Source organism: Trachemys scripta, chromosome 13, assembly GCF_013100865.1.
Source record: "Trachemys scripta elegans isolate TJP31775 chromosome 13, CAS_Tse_1.0, whole genome shotgun sequence".
NCBI classification, from domain to species: Eukaryota; Metazoa; Chordata; order Testudines; family Emydidae; genus Trachemys; species Trachemys scripta.
In genome coordinates, this window is record NC_048310.1 from 41718983 (window position 1) to 41734764 (window position 15782).

The 15782-nt window shown below is 56.8% G+C and overlaps 1 protein-coding gene across 3 annotated transcripts in view; it reads left to right on the plus strand.

The window, feature by feature from the left end:
* The window catches only part of ADGRG1 (adhesion G protein-coupled receptor G1), a 41257-nt gene that overhangs the window by 13688 nt on the left and 11787 nt on the right, over positions 1-15782 (plus strand). For all 3 annotated transcript variants that reach the window (XM_034788610.1, XM_034788609.1, XM_034788611.1), the window contains exons 2-6: positions 8583-8672; positions 9518-9949; positions 12098-12191; positions 12461-12608; positions 15270-15398. In XM_034788610.1, coding sequence (XP_034644501.1) covers positions 8633-8672; positions 9518-9949; positions 12098-12191; positions 12461-12608; positions 15270-15398 — 843 coding nt within the window. In that variant the 5' untranslated portion in view covers positions 8583-8632. The remainder of the gene's footprint in view (positions 1-8582; positions 8673-9517; positions 9950-12097; positions 12192-12460; positions 12609-15269; positions 15399-15782) is intronic.

Consider the following 15782-nt stretch of genomic DNA (forward strand, 5'->3'; position numbering starts at 1 on the left):
TCTGAAAACACCACGGCATATTCTTCCCCATCTGTCTTGTGACTCTATGGGCCTGCGTGGGAAAAGCTCCCCAGGAGAAGCAAAGCTGCCCAAATCCACCGCTGTCTTGCCAGTGCCCTGGAACGAGATCCATTTCCGACCCATTCCCATGTGGCGGTTTCAGTCGTCCGGCAGAGGTGAGCAGAGCCCCGGTGGCAGGAGAGAAGGGTTTGGAGATGGCATGAAGGAGTCAGTCTGTGCGCCCAGGGCGAAGAGTGCCAACCTGGAGCACCCCTGTAAGTAGTTGCTTAAATAAGGAGTGAACTTAATTTAAAAAGAAAGGAGCCCACTCCTGATATGACCTAGCATGCAGTACACGAAACAAGGAAAAGCTAAAGGTAAACGCCTGTGTCCCCGGTGAATCAGATTTGATTGGTGCCTCAAAAAGGGAGTGGGGATTGGGGTGGCGAAGGCACACGCTCAGGGGAAAATGCACCCCTTCCCGGGGACTAAACGCTACCTGTGCTTCCCACTGAGAATCTCCACTTGAGGCAGCAGCAGCAGAGCTCAGCATGCAAAGTCTCAAGGTTTTATTTATTATACAGAGCTGAGGGCTCCTTGCCCTCACTCTTCAGCCTGGCACCACCTGGCAGGGGAGCCCAGCACCGCCCGTTGCTCATCGTTCCGGCAGGGAGTGAGGGCAAGGAGCTGCCGTGCAAGGGCTAATGTCCTGCCTTCAAGTGGCTTTGTCCTGGAGCCCAGCCTGGCAGTGCCTTGCGTGTACACACACCGCAAACAACCCCATCCTGACCGTTCTGGAATCAGCCCAGTGGACTTCGGAGGGGTTCACCCGTAGCTCTGCTGAAAGACGGGGCTTCGGCGGGAGGGAGCGGAAGAGAAGCTCTGAGCTGGACGGGTCTCTGAGGCACAGCTCATTTTCTGGGCGTTGCACTGCAGAACATCTCGCCCACCACAGGGCGTGCTTCAACACCAGCCTCCCCACACTTCACACCCAGGCCACGATGCCAGCAGGGACCAGAAGTCACAGGATCGCTGAGGCCCGGGATGTGGCTACAAACTACAACACTCACAGCCCTGTTGCAGCGCTCGAGCCGCTTGAATCCAAACCACATTTACATACCATGCACCAAGGGCCACTTGGTGGTTTCCTCCCTTCAGCTGGGGCCCTGCCCATCCTTATTTACACCTCACAGCCCTCACGAATTAGCATCTGTAGCAAACTGTGTGATCTGCACCCTCAAGAGGAGGAAAGAGAGGCCAATGAGTCCCAAAACCATAACTGCTCTGTGTCATCACCAACCACCCCTTCACAAAGCCAAGCGCCGGAGCCTGGAAGTCCTGGATCGCCCAGGAAACCAAGTCTCCTGGATATCACTACCAGAGGGTCAGGACTGAGCATATCATGACAGAGCTCCTGTAACATGGCGTGCCCTCGCTGCCGCGGCACCTCCTGCTGGTTACCTCGGGAATTAGCTCATCCCAGCCTCAGAGCACCTCCTGCTGGAGGGTGTCTCCCTACCGGTACCTGCTTCCTTTCCTCCTCCACCACTGTAGTTCAGGCCCCGCATCCCTCCCAGCCTGTGGTGCCCCTTCTCTTGGGTACTCCCGCTCTGAAAACACCATGGTGTATTCTTCTCCATCTGTCTTGTGACTCTATGGGCCACTCGTGGTCCTCGCCTACCTGGGGAACCCCAGTCCCCTAAGACCACCTCACCTCAGTGACCTACTGCCAGTCTTCATCTAGCCCCTTTCCTCAGGGGCAAACTGCTGTCTGAAGTGGCCACTCATCATCGGCCAGGGGGTTGGACCTGCTGCCTCTGCCTAACCCCAGGCTGCTTCCCCACAGCCCTAGAACCTCCTCCGGCCCTGACAGCCAGGCCTCTGCCTGGGGGCTGGCGCTTCCCCAGCTCCTCCCGCCCTTCCCCAGCACTGTGCTGTCTAAAGTACCTTTTTCTCTTTCAGGCAGCCAGATCCATCTCTCTCCGCAACTGGAGAGAGACTACCTGCCTTCTGGCCCTGCAGCCCTTTTATAGAGCCCAGCCTGGCCCTGATTGGCTGCCTCCCAGCCTTTTCTGATTGGCTCTCTGCCCCAGCCATCTCCAAGGGCTGGCTTTTAACCCTTTCAGGGCCGGAGCAGGGTGACTGCCCCGCTATAGTTCCCCACTCCTGGATAACATCATGCATCTCTGGCTATAGCTGATTCCCTTGCAAAGAATCATAGATATGAAGGGCAGGCAGGGACCTTGAGTGGTTCTCAAGTGCAGCTCCCTGCACTGAGGCAGAACCAAGTCATGAGGTCTTGCAACAAACAGCTTTATGGGAAAGCAGTGTCAGCACAGCCCGGGTTCGAGAGAGGGTGAGAAACTGCAGCCACCACCCTGGCTCCCTTTCCCAACATGGTTTCACTTGTGAGGAGCACAAGTGCGTCAGAAACAGGCCAGGATGAGGCTGACGCAGGGCGCGCCAATGTGTGGAGAAAGGGGAAATGGTGACCGTGCTCCCAAGCCGGAAATGGTGACCGTGCTCCCAGCTTCAGGGTGCGATGCCTGATACATGGACGCTGCAGTGACCCCTGAGAGGGCAGCGTGTGAGGACTTCTGGCTCGATGCATTTCCTGAGAGCAGAAACAGCAGTGAGGAAAGTATCTGGGGCGGGGAATGGCACACTGGGGAAACCTGCAGTCAGGTCTAGAACTCACCAGGCTCCTAGCAAGAAAGCAGCTTTGGGGCTGGAGAACAGAGAAGAGGCTGGGGGCCTGAGAGCAGGCTGGTCCAAGCGAGGGGCCATGGAAGGGGCGGTTTTCAAAAGCCCGCCGAACTGGCCTAACTCTGCTCCCACTGAAGCCAATTGCAAGACTCCCATTGACTCCATAAACAACTCTCAGGGAAAGGGTGAGCGTGGTGTTGAATCTTTAGCAAAAACTTCCTTTCTCCCAAATGTTAATTAGGCATTAGAATTAAATAGGCCTCAACAAATACAAAACATTTTAAACTGCCTAACTAAAACTTCTGGCCCCTTAACTTTCAGCCTCTTGTGTTATCATTTCACTAATTTTCCAGCCACCATCCATTGGCCACGTCTACACCGGGGGAAATTGTGCACTTTTCCCACGTTGCTCGAACCAGTCTGTCTGCACTAGATGTTAGCAATTTGGGGAGTCCTAGTGTAAACGACCACCCGCGGGGACAGGATGAAAGACTGGGGGTTTGTCTACACAGCAAAGAAAAATCCGCGGCTGGCTCCGGCTTCATTGCTGTGTCGATTTCTAGGCTCGGGCTGGAGCCTGAGCTCTGGGATCCTCCCACCCTGCAGGGCCCCGGAGCCGGGGCTCCAGCAATGAAACATCCCCATAGCCTGAGCCCCGTGAACCTGCGTCTGCTGGCCCAGCCCAGCGGGGGAGTTTCTGTGCTGTGTAGGCATACCCGGCCAGGCAAACGTATATCACCCAGGGAGGGAGAGGGAAATGGAGAGAAAGGAGACGGAGGGCTGGGCTGATTATTAGGTGAGAGAGCAAAGATGAAAGAGGAGAGAGAGCTGGATAGGGTCCGGAGATGTAGAGTCGATGGAAAGGAGTGAAGATTGGGAGTAGGCTGGAAGGGAGGATAGGAGAGGAGGACAGAGAAGATTGACAAAGGGGGACACAGAAAGAAGGAGGGAATGTGAGAGGAATGGAGAGAAGGAAATGGGCTTAATTCAGAGTGGAGCAGATCAGCTCTTGCCTCCCCCACAGCCCCTTCTCTTCCCCCAGGAGGCGTGCAGGCCAGCATTCCCTCCTCAGACGCTACTTCAGAGCAGCTGTCGGGCAGCCCTGTTGTCTCATTCTCTGGCGTGTCTGCCAGCTCCTTGGCCCACACGGTGCCAGACAGCGTTGGGCAAAGCGAAACTCGCGCTGCGAGCCAGAGTTTCCGAGCAGCAGCTGCACAGGGGCTCCAGTCACTTTGCTCTGCCGTGCTGATCAATACCCTACTTTCTGGTGTGGTTAGACGATGAAACTGCTCTAAAAATGAACACGCAGGGCCGTGCAGCCTGGAGGTGGAGGTAGCATACAGCAGTAAGCACCCACTCTGGCTTTCAAGCTAAAAGTGCTGGCCCATGGGTGTAGCTGGGCTGGTGAAAAGGAGGCATGCGGCACTGTTAGCATCTTCTGCTCGCATCTGAAGCTGTGAAGACCACTCCTAGCGCTGCATACTACCAGCCCCTGGCGCATTGTTTGCAGAGCAGCTGCGACAGATAGAGCTCCTAAACTAAGCTTGTATTGGAAACCTCCAGCCTCAGTTCCCGCAGCAGCCCGGTGCTTCAGATCTTATTCAAATTGGGAACAGAACCACAAGAGCTGTGCAGTTGACCACACAAGCAAAAACAGGAGCTGCTGAGCTGTCTGGCCCTGAAGCTGAAGTCACAGAGGGATGGCCAAGAGGCGCATGTCTCATCACTTCTCTACTCTGAGTTTTCTCTCTGGCCTAACCGACCTCTGTTCCTCTTCCCTTTATTCCCCCTTATCTTTATGCTGGATCCATGTTAACACACTGCAGCCACAGCACAATCGACTCAGACAGAAACCAGCACCCGAGAGCTGGGTTGAAACCCAAAGACTTGGTTCCCAGGAGCGCAGGCAGCTCTCATCCTTGGAGGAGTAACAGCAGGTCCATGGTGCCTGCCAGAGGGCTGACGGGAGCACGTAGGGGCTGGCGATCGGGCTTTGGAAAGCCAGCGCCTGCATCCCAACAGCAGGGAATCCTCAGAGGTTTAAAATCCTGATTCAAGGGAGGTTTTTCCATTAATTTCACTGACGCCAGGATTTCACCCGGAGAGTCTGATTCTAATTTCACTGTCCGTGGCTTTCCCCCAGTTTAACTCAGCTGATTCCAAGGGAGTTTTTACTGATTTACACCTGCGTGTGTGAGATCAGAATCACCCCCCCAGACATTCATAACGGCAGTAAAGAAAAATACAGATATGGTCTTGCCACAGAGTTTTATACTAGTTCTGCAGCAGCACCTGGAAAGGTGTAACCATGGAAACGTGGCCTGGTCTCCTGGGGAAGGAGCAGGTAACAAGGACCCCCCAGCTTTCCCATGCAGGCAGGAGTGGGGGAAGGAATGAACTGACATTTGAGGGGTGGGGAGAGTTTTGACCAGACTGTTCAATTCTGGAGGCAGGAAATGGAATGTGGCAAGAGAGATTGTGCAGACAAGCTAGTATTGTGGGCAGGGCCCGTCTCTGTACCTGGCACAGCGGGGCCCGGAGTCCTGATTGGGGCTGTTAGGACGACTGCAATATAAATAATGAACAAGAGCTGTCACTTCCTTTGCAGGGGCCACGAACCCCGGCCCGCACACTCAGCTGAGTTGGTGTGTTGTATGTTTCTCCTCTGGCCTCCTGCTTTCTCTCTCCTCCGCACTCACCCCCATGTGGGTGACACACACAGAGCGTTGCATAGTTCAGTGTGTTAGAACCTAAATGAGCCTGTGTTGGCTGGTTTTATTATCTGAGAGCAGTAGCGTGGGAAGGCTGATCTACAAGTGCAAAGAACTCGCTGTGAAATCCTCCAGCCTCAGAGAAGCAGTAGAGTGGAGGAAGAAATCACAGCCCCGAAAGGGCAAACAGACTCCCCCTGCGCTCACAAGTGATTGGTCAGCTAGTCCTGCTGGAAAGTTTGGTTAGTTGCTTTAGTGCTGGGTTAACAACCCTTGAGACTGGAGTCGTCCCTTGTAGCCACAGAACAGATACAACAAGGGCAGTAGCAAACTTCCCTACCGCTCTCCCGCCAGTCTCCATGGCTTCCCTGCTGAGAGACCCTCCAAGGAAACATCACTTATGGGAAAACAGGAATCACCATCGTGGATCAGATCAGTAATTCAACAAGAGCAGACTAGTGGAGAAGGCCACATCCGGCCCAAGGGACCCTCCTGCCCAGCTCCTGAGCTCCTGGCCCGGGAGGCTACCCCCGGCCCTCCCCTGCTGTTCCCCCTCCCCCGCAGCCAGGGCCGGCTCCAGGCAGCAGCATTCCAAGCAGGTGCTTGGGGCGGCAATCTGCAAGGGGCGGCAGTCTGTGTTTTTGCCGCCCCAAGCAGCGTGCTGTATTGCCGCCGCGGACGGTGGGGGCAGCCCGTGCGCCGTTAGGGCGACACGCACGTTTCCGCGGCGGCAGCTTCTATGTTCAGCTGCCCGCAGCGGCAATTCCGCGGCTGTCTTCCGGCTGAAGACAGAAGCTGCCGCCGAATTGCCGCCGGCGCGGAAACGGGCGTGTCGCCCTAACGTCATGCGGATTGCCTCCGCAGTGGCAATTCGGCGCTGCTTGGGGTGGCAAAAACAGTAGAGCCGGCCCTGCCCACAGCCTCAGCTCACTCCACCGCCCCTGCAAGGCTCTGGGCAGCGGGGCTGTGAGCTTCTGGGGTAGCGCAGCTGCAGAGCCCGCCTGGACCCGGTCTCTGAGCTGCGTGGTGGCGGCGTGGCCCAGCTCCAGCTGGGCAGCATGGCTGTAGCGCTGCCAGCCACCGGCGCTCCAGGCAGTGCGGTAAGGGGGCAGGGAGGGTTAGATAGAGGACAGGGGAGTTCGGGGTGGTGGTCAGGGGGCGGGGGTGTGGATAGGGGTCGGGGCGGTCAGAGGGCGGGGAACAGGGGGGTTGGATGGGGCAGGAGTCCCGGAGCAGGGCAGTCAGGAATGAGAGGGGGAGTTGGATGGGCCCGCGGGGGGCAGTCAGGGGCAGAGGTTCCCAGGGCAGTCAGGGGACAGGGAGAAGGGGTGGTTGGATGGGGCAGGTGTCCCAGGGGGGTGGCATCAGGATGGCAGGAGTCCTGGGGGGGGGAAGGGGGGGGGGGGGGGGGGGGAAAAAAAACAGACCCCTTCCCCTAACCGGCCCTCCATACAATTTCTGAAATCCGATGTGGCCCTCAGGCCAAAAAGTTTGCCCATCCCAGTCCTATAGGCGAACTCCCATCTGCACACTAGCATGGCTAAAAATAGCAATGCAGATACAGCAGCGTGGGCTGTACGAGCACACCGGGGACCCGGGTTTCCTACTCACATTGCTGAAACCCACGCTGCTATTGTTAGCCACGACAGCGCGGGTACATCTGCTGGAGCAGCCTCCCTGCTTTGATTTCATGATAGACTTATCCTCTGGCAAGGGCCAGTCCCACTTGCTTCAGAGGAAGGAGCCAAAACCCGGTATTGGAATATTGTGGACTGACCTGCGCAGAGGGGCAGTTACTGTCAGTTGCAGCGATGGGTTTTGCGATGTGGACACCTGTCATTTAGGAGCTGGATCCAGACCAGTAGCTCTTTCCGCACATGCCACTGAACAGCTGTCAGAACATTCTGTTCTTTCCTTGTGCTGGATTTCACCTCGTTATAATTTCAGCAGCGCCACGAATGAAAATGGGAGGAAGGAAAGATAGGAGCGAGCCAGGAATCAGATGTAATGCAGCGAAATGGTTATAGAAAAACAGCTGGGGCAGACCTGCTGGCTGTAGAAGTAGGGGTTGAACTAGAGCAGGGTTTCTCACTCTGTGAAGCGCGACCCAAGATGGGATCGCTAGAATGTATCAAAACTTTGTGGGGCAGGCTGGGCTCAGTTCCCCACTCTGGACATTGTGACCTGGTGCATGGGCAGGACCGGCTCCAGGCACTAGCCTGGCAAGCAGGTGCTTGGGGCGGCCGCTCCGGAGAGGGGCGGCAGGTCCAGCTATTCGGCGGCAATTCGGCGGATGGTCCCTCACTCCCGCTCGAAGCGAAGGACCTCCCGCTGAATTGCCGCCGCAGATCGCGATCGCGGATTTTTTTTTTTTTTTTTTGGGCTGCTTGGGGTGGCCAAAACCCTGGAGCCGGCCCTGTGCATGGGGTCTCGGTGCCACTCCGGTTTACCCCAGCCACCCCTCCATCATGACGACATGGGGACAGCTGGGCCAAATTGGAGTGAGCGGTGCTGTAACCCCAAGCACCAGGTCACAACTCCACTTACACAAACATGGCCTGGCCAGGCCAAACCTGAGCAGCACTGCGACCCCAGAGGTCACAACACCCAGAGTGGGGAGCTGAACCCAGCCAGCCCTGGGGACTAAGAGCTGGGAGGGAGCAGCTGGGGTCACATTCTCTGATAAATGCTTGCGCTCCAGCGTACCCCCAGCCTGCAGGACCTCCCAATGTACCACTCCCTGTGTCCCGCACTGCTTCCCGCAGCTCCCATTGCCCGGGAACGGCGAACCGCAGCCACTGGGAGCTGTGGGCGGCCGTGTCGGCGGACGGTCAATGTAAACAAACTGTCTTGCAGCCCACCAGCGGATTACTCTGACGGGCCACAGGTTGCCCACCACTGCCCTAGTGGCAGATGACAATAGAACAGTTGTGTCCAGCCTTCTTGCACGGATAGAGCTACCATTCTTACTTCTCTCTGGTACTCACAGGAACACAATTCCTGGCATTTGCAGGTGTCCCACACCTCGCGTGGTAGCTCAACTCAGCCCATGCTGATGCAGAAAGAACTACAGGCTTTTCTGTCTGTTCCAGGCCCTGAGCTGTGAAAAATTCCAGCAGTTCTCTAGACAAACTCACTCTGCTGTTGTGTGCTTCTCTCTCTCAGGGTCAAAGTCTCTCACTGAGGAACGTCAAGAGCTGGGAAAGCCGCCCACGATGGATCGCCTCCTTCTGGCTCTGCTTTTCCTGTTGCAAGGTAATATTCTCCCTGGTTATTGCCTCGCCTCTACGCTGGTCTATATGGCTTACAACAGCCAAGGTGGCAAGGATGTAGCATTATCAACCTTCTGCCCCACCGCCAGTGCCAGGATAGTACCTGTCAGGAGGAAGCAGTGGTCCCAGTATGGTTGGAGTGAGGTGGGGGACAGGAGGTATAGAGGGACTTTCAGGAAACTTAATTAGAGGGAAAGACAGAGAGACCGTCATTGTGTTCCGAGATGGAATTCCCCTCTCCTTCCAGGACAGGCTGGAGGCATGTAGATGAATCAGGGCAGGAATAAGACTGGATGTACATGGAGAATGCATTATTGTTATCTGTGTTCCTCTTGTCCTACAGCACACCTGGGAGCGATCAGCCACCTGGGTGAGGTTAGAGTCCATTTAGAGGAAGGATGGGCCTGGCCTGAGCCTCAGGAGAGCTGGGTTCCCGTGCTTGTTCTGAAAACACCTCCCTGGGTGACCATGGGCAGTCACTTAGTCTCTCTGGGCCTCACTTGCCCATCCATACCATGGGGATAACAGGCCTGCCCTGCCTCACCGGGGAGTGTGTGGCTGAAGACATGAAAGACTGGGAGGCACTCAGACACTATGGTAATGGGTTCTTCCATGGCTCCCAAGATTTTCAGAGCAGGAGCTCTCTCTCTCGTATATGGGCAGAACCTACCACATTGGGGCCCCCGATGCTTCCTGTGATCCATGTAATAAGTAGTAGACAGCTGTGTCATGTGGGGTCACCGAGGAGGTGAATAACCTGGGGAACTCCTGGCATATGGAGCCCCTCAGGCTGAGTTACACCTTACAGTGCGGTTTTGTGTAACGCAGGGGTCGACGGAAGCAGCCGCCATGGAGAAGACTTTAGATTTTGTGGCGAAAGAAACCAAACGAAGAAAAGCCATATCACTTATCAGATGCGGCCAGAGAACATCACCATCACCATCGAGAACAGTGCTGACACGCTGAAGATAAGTGCGCCATTCCCATTAAACCCTATAAACTTCTCTTTACCTGACAACTTGGGGAACTACCGCTTCTGCCTCTACTGGTACCAAAGGGATAGGATTTTCAACCTCACGTACGGCAAACACAACTACATGCTGAGTACCGAGGCAGAGCCTTCCTTCAACTTTTCAAACCCAAGCGCACCACAGAATAGAAGTGGGGTTCCTGTGCTTTCCAGCGTGTCCTACGCCTACGGCAAAGGCCTGCGGAACACCTCCCTCAGCAGCGCCGCTGTTTACTCCTTCTCCATCCGTGGTACAGTTAAATCAATATGTTAAATGGGTTAGAGAACTTGCAATGGTACCACTGCAGCTTCTGAGCATGTTCAGTCTCGAAAGCTAAGCAGGGCTGGCTCTGTCTACCCATGGATGAGAAGATTCTGGGTAAACCCCCGAGGCAGCTGATGCTCCATTAGAAGGTAGAGAAGGGCATTTGGCTTCTCCACTGGTCACTAATTCCATCATTTTTCAAAAATGGCCACTAGTTTTGGGTTCCTCATTTTTGGGGCACCCACATGCAGCGCTCTGTGGGAGATTTCCCCACGGTGTCGAAATCCAACCTCTCCCAGTGACAAGAACTGGAGTTGTGGGTTCTCAACACTTCTGGAAATCCAGCCCAAAGTTTCTCTGTGTAAGCACACAAAATAAGTGGCCACTTTTGAAGACGTGGCTGCAAAGGTCCTGCATTTCACCGGATAACCCCTCATCTAGTCACAATGTCCCACCTTTAATGGCCAGTTGTGCTGCCTTCAGCAGTGCAGGGGTCCTCAGGTCACAGCTGTATGGGGGCCTTATAGGGATCCATCAGGACTCCATCCTTTAGAACAGAGGTGGGCAAACTACAGCCCGTGGGCCACATCTGGCCCACGGGACCGTCCTGCCTGGCCCCCGAGCTCCTGGCCTGGGAGGCTAGCCCCCAGCCCCTCCCCTGCTGTTCCCCCTCCCCCGCAGCCTCAGCTCACTCACTCTGCCTCCGGCGCAAGGCTCTGAGCAGTGGGGCTGTGAGCTCCTGGGGCAGTGCAGCTGCAGAGCCCAGCCTGACCCGGTCTCTGAGCTGCGTGGTGGAGGCGGTGGCGGCGGCGTGGCCTGGCTCCAGCAGGCGGGGGTTGGATAGATGGCAAGGGAGTTTGGGGTGGTGGTCAGGGGGCGGGGGTGTGGATAGGGGTTGGGGTGGGAACAGGGGGTTGAATGGGGGCAGGGGTCCTGGGGGTGGCCGTCAGGAATGAGAGGAGGGGTTGGATGGGGCGGCAGGGGTCCGGGGGCGGTCAGGGGACCGGGAGCAGGGGTGTGTGGATGGGGCAGGGGTCCCAGAGGGGCCGTCAGGGAACGGGGGGTTGGATGGGGCAGGAGTCCCGGGGGAGCAGATAGGAGGAGGGGGCCGAGCCATGACCCCTTCCCCTACCGGCCCTCCATACTGTTTACGAAACCCAATGCGGCCCTCAGGCCAAAAAGTTTGCCCGCCCCTGCTTTAGAACATCTGCACAATTGGAGACCGCTGAGCTCAGATGAAGCTCTGGGTGCTAGGACCTGCAGTCTCCATGGCTGCACATGGGCACTGGAGTGGCCTCGGCTGCATTCTGGTTAGAGACACGCAGAGTAAGAGACGGGAGAGCAGGCGCATGCAGACTGGAGATTGCACCTTGAGGTTCTCGGCCTGTGCAGATAGGAATGACATGAGTTTGCACCTATGCTAGAGCTGCTGTAACCCAATGGCCTGCCAGACAGTGTGGCAAGGGATTGTCAAAGTATCCAGTACTGGCTATTACCCTCAGCTAGCCCATTCCTTACAGTTTGGTGCAGGCAGTTGGCTGTTCAGAAGCCCTCTGCAGACTTCAGCAAGCCCATCTCCTGGGCAACTGAAGCCCAGAGAGGAATGAGACAGGCAAGAAACTCACCACCATGGGCTGTCTCCCCTCTCATGTGTCCTGCTGGATGCAAGAGGCTCAGGGATCACCTCGTGCGAATTCTTCCTTTTGCATGGCCAGCCCCAGCGGCTCGGTTCCAAAGGGCAGGTTTGTAAAGGTATTTAGGCACCAGAAGATGCCTAGAGGGGCTTTGGAGAATCCCCTTAGGTGCTGAATAACTTTGAAAGTCGGGTCCCAAATGCCTTAAGCCGTATCCATGCTCTGCTTGGCCATTCGGACCTACCCAGGCATAACCATTGCAAACAGCCCGCGTCTGGCTCGCCACTCACTCATGCTGATGTAAATCTGGAGTGGCTCCATTGAATTCAGACCAGTCCTCATCACACCCATGATTGCCAAACAATTAATAACGCAGTCGCCTGAGAACACAGTATAAAGCACTTGCTGCCTGGGGGAGGGATGCTACAGAAACTAGCATTGTCCCCTCTTCACAGAGCTAATCACAGCATTCTCTTTTCTTTCCACATCGACTGCTGAAGACATCAGCAGGGTGCATGAGATTGAAGAAGGATTAAGGAATTTAGCAAACTACATGAAGAAACCCACTGGAAGAAGGACCATTGCACCATATGAGTGAGTACAGTATACAAACTATGCCCAGCTCCTCCTCTCCCAGATCAAACGCTTGCCATCACTGTCTGTACACCTCACATGCCCGAGGAGTGTGTCTGTGGGGAGTTGTGGTTTTCGGGAGAGGTAGGTCAGATATCCAGCCTCCCAACCCCAGCAGCGGGTCCTCAAAACTCTTCTCCTGTCACTTGGTGGTGGTACAGCCCCTGCTTTGAGGCTCTCTTCCCTCCTACCCTCTCTAGACCCATGCTCTATTCTTTCTTCCCCAAAAGGAGACTTCTGCGTTTGGAATCGGACCTGAGACAGGTGGTGTTTGAAGGGGAGAGCGAGACTTTTGGGACGAGTACAGTCCGTGCGACTGTTTTGAAGATAGTGCCCCGCAAAGCCTCTCAGGATCTGCCCTTCATGTCTGAACTGGAGGTGAGTGCAGGTATGCCGGGGTCACAGAGCCATGACCATAGAGTTCAAGGCCAGAAGGCACCACCAGATCATCTAGTCTGACTTCCTGTACAGTACAGGCCACCAACACCCGCACACTAACCCAACAACTGAAATGAGACCCATGTATTGCAGCCTAAAGGAGACTAGCCTATTGTGTGCCACAGGCAGAGAACAGCAGGGTCCGAGGTGCCCGAATGCCTGCGGACAGCAGGGAAATGCTGAAGTCAGATACACTCAAATGATCCTGGCAAGTGACCCGCGCCTGATACTGCAGAGACGGGCGAAAAGCTCTCCAGGTCACTGCCCATCTGAGCTGGGGGACAGTTCCTTCTCAACCCCCATACGGCAGTGATCAGTTAGACCCTGAGCATGTGAGCAAAGAACCAGCCAGCCAAGCAACCGAGAGAGAGAACACTCAGGATCACCTCAGCACACCGGCCACCCCCATTCAATGTCCCACCTCCATCTCTGAGGCTTCAGAGGAAGGAGACAAAAAAATGACCTGTGAGCAAGGGGAAACCCTCCCTTCCTGATGCCTGCCAGTGACCAGTTGAAGCCCTGAAGCATGAGGGCTTCAGCTTTATTTTACATAAGAACAGACAGCACAGATTCCATCCCAGCCATCCCTTCCCCCAAATCCAGGGGGGATCTGTTCCCTACAGCCAGGGCCGGCTCTAGGCACCAGCAAATCAAGCAGGTGCTTGGGGCGACACATTTTCAGGGGCAGCATTCCGGCCTCTTTTTTGGTTGTTGTTGCTTCAGGCGGCAAAAGCCTAGAGCCGCCCTGGCAGCAGCAGCGCCGCACCTTGTGGCTGGGCCGGGCAGGCTCTGAGCAGGGGATACTCAGGCTGGGGGACACCCCACGGGGCACACGGAGCTGCCGGCAGGTGCCGCAGGGTGGCTGCCCCCCCAGCGCCGCAGTCAGGGCTGGGCAAAGTGGCCCAAGCTGCCCAGGGACTGTGGCAGGGCGGCCAGAAGCAGCAGTGGGGCCATAGAGGGCGTGGTGCTGCCATGCGGGGCCCGCGTCCCCTCTCCGGGGCTCCGCTCCCTCTGGGGCTACCCTGCCCCAGCTCCTCAGCTCCCTGCCAGGGCCACCCCCTGGCTCTGCCCTCCCGATCCCGGCCAGTCCTGGAGATGGGAGCCCTGGCTGGAGGGACCCTGGGCGGAGGCACGGCCCGGGAGCCCCGCTGCTTACCCAGACCCTGCCAACGCCGGACCGGCTGGAGGCAAAGGGGGAGTGGGTGGAGTCAGCACTGGTTAGGGGGAGCCCAGGGCTGGGGCGGTAGGGGGTGCGGGTGGTGTAGGGGAGAGAGCCCAGCGCTGGGGCAGCAGGGGGTGTGGGGTGGGGGAGGGCATTGGTGGGGGGAGGTGAGAGTCCAGGGCTGGGGTGGGGGGCAGCCAAAATTTTTTTTGCTTGGGGTGGCAAAAAACCTAGATCCGGCCCTGCCTACAGGTCTCTTACCCGAGAGTCATGCCCTCCTCCTGGGCTTCCCACAGGAGTCGATCTGCTTCTTGTAGCTCTTCCTGATGGCTCCATACCCAGCTGGCCTGCCTGCTGGCTTCTAGAATTGTCTCATCCCTAGCTGATCATCACAGGCTGGGTCCTGCTCCCCTTAATGGCCCAGCCATCCAGGGACAGACTGAACTTACCTGCAGGGCCTAAAGCAGTGTCCGTGCTAGGTGCCTCGAGCAGGGACCCCAGACCAACCGGAGCGTTTGCAGAACCTCTTGATGCACTTGGCATGTTTCCAGGTTGTGCCTTGTTCTCTGTGGAACCTTTCCAGGTCATGGTCCAGGTCCTGGGTTGGTCTTTGCAGCATTACAGTTTGCAATGTAGAGGGGACCTGACTCCTTCCCATAACCAGGGTAACCTGGGAGGTGTCTGGTTACAGCGTGTAGTTAAAGGGATACTCTCACCCCGAAAAATCAGACTTGTGTTCTTTGTACCGATTGCCAGGGAAATCTCCTCTTCACTCTGGTTTCACTTTCTTCCCTTGGCGCCTTGGGCAGCCCTTGGTGGAGGCCCATGCTCTGACTAGTCACACTTCCTGTCTCATGAGGGTGATCAGAGGAGCCCCCTGCCCTCACTCCCGAGGAGAGGTCGCTGGCAGGCTGTGCCGTGGGCCCTGCCAGAGGGCTGCGCACCCCTGTGAGGGCAGCCAGGATTGAATCTCCTTTCCTTGAGACTCCTGCATGGGGAGCCCAGCTCCGCCCTTCTGGCATGAGGCTGGGGAACAGCGGGAGGCAGGGGACATGCCTTTAGACCCCAGGGAGGAGCGTCGAAGTTGTGAGGCTTCATCTCAGTGCTGCTGCCGAAGGGAGGGAGCAGCAGGGAGCCGCCAACCCGGCTAAACGACTGGAATAGAAACGTTCTTACCTCAAGTTGCCAGCGTCCCTTTAACACCCAGTCCGGTGCCGTCCACACTACAAACCAGAGCAGTGATGTGTGTGGGTCCCTGGCCTGGGCATCAGATCCTCAGCGGGGGTAAATCAGCGTAGCTCTGGTGATGCGATTTACCCCAGCGGGTGTTGTGGTGCGTGTGTAGCCAGAGCCCGAGGCTTTCCCTAGCGCCCTGTGCCTGGGCAGCCTCACCGCGTGCGCCGGCCACTCTGAGGGCTCTGCTGGGCTTTGTTTTGCAGGTGGGCAGAGAGGTCCATGGCTTTGAGGTGAATCTGCCCAAGATCCTCTTTGCACAGGTGAAGGGCAGGCGGAGGAACGCTGAGGAGCGAGTGGTCCTGATGGATATCAACAACAAGGCCCTTTTCCAGGTAAGGGCTGGGCCCTGGGCTGGGAATGAATTTGGGGGCTAATAGTGCTGGGCAGCGCTGGGCCAGGTTTGGTTGGGAGCAGCTGCTGTGAATGCAGATGATGCAGGCTGTGCACAGCTCTGCCAGGGCAGCTCGAGAGCATCCCCGCTGCTGGTCCTGCCCTGCTCCCTCGGTCTGCTGGTCCGTGGGAAATCGAACCTGCCGCGCAACCTCCTGCTCAGCCAGGTTTGGGCTGGCACCCAGCTCTCACCCCCGACTCACAGCACTCCCTCTATGCCAGCCCTGTCAATGCCCCTCCCCCGACTCACAGCACCCCCTGCTATGCCAGCCCTGCCAATGCCCCTCCCCCGACTCACGGCACCCCCTGCTGTGCCAGCCCTGCCA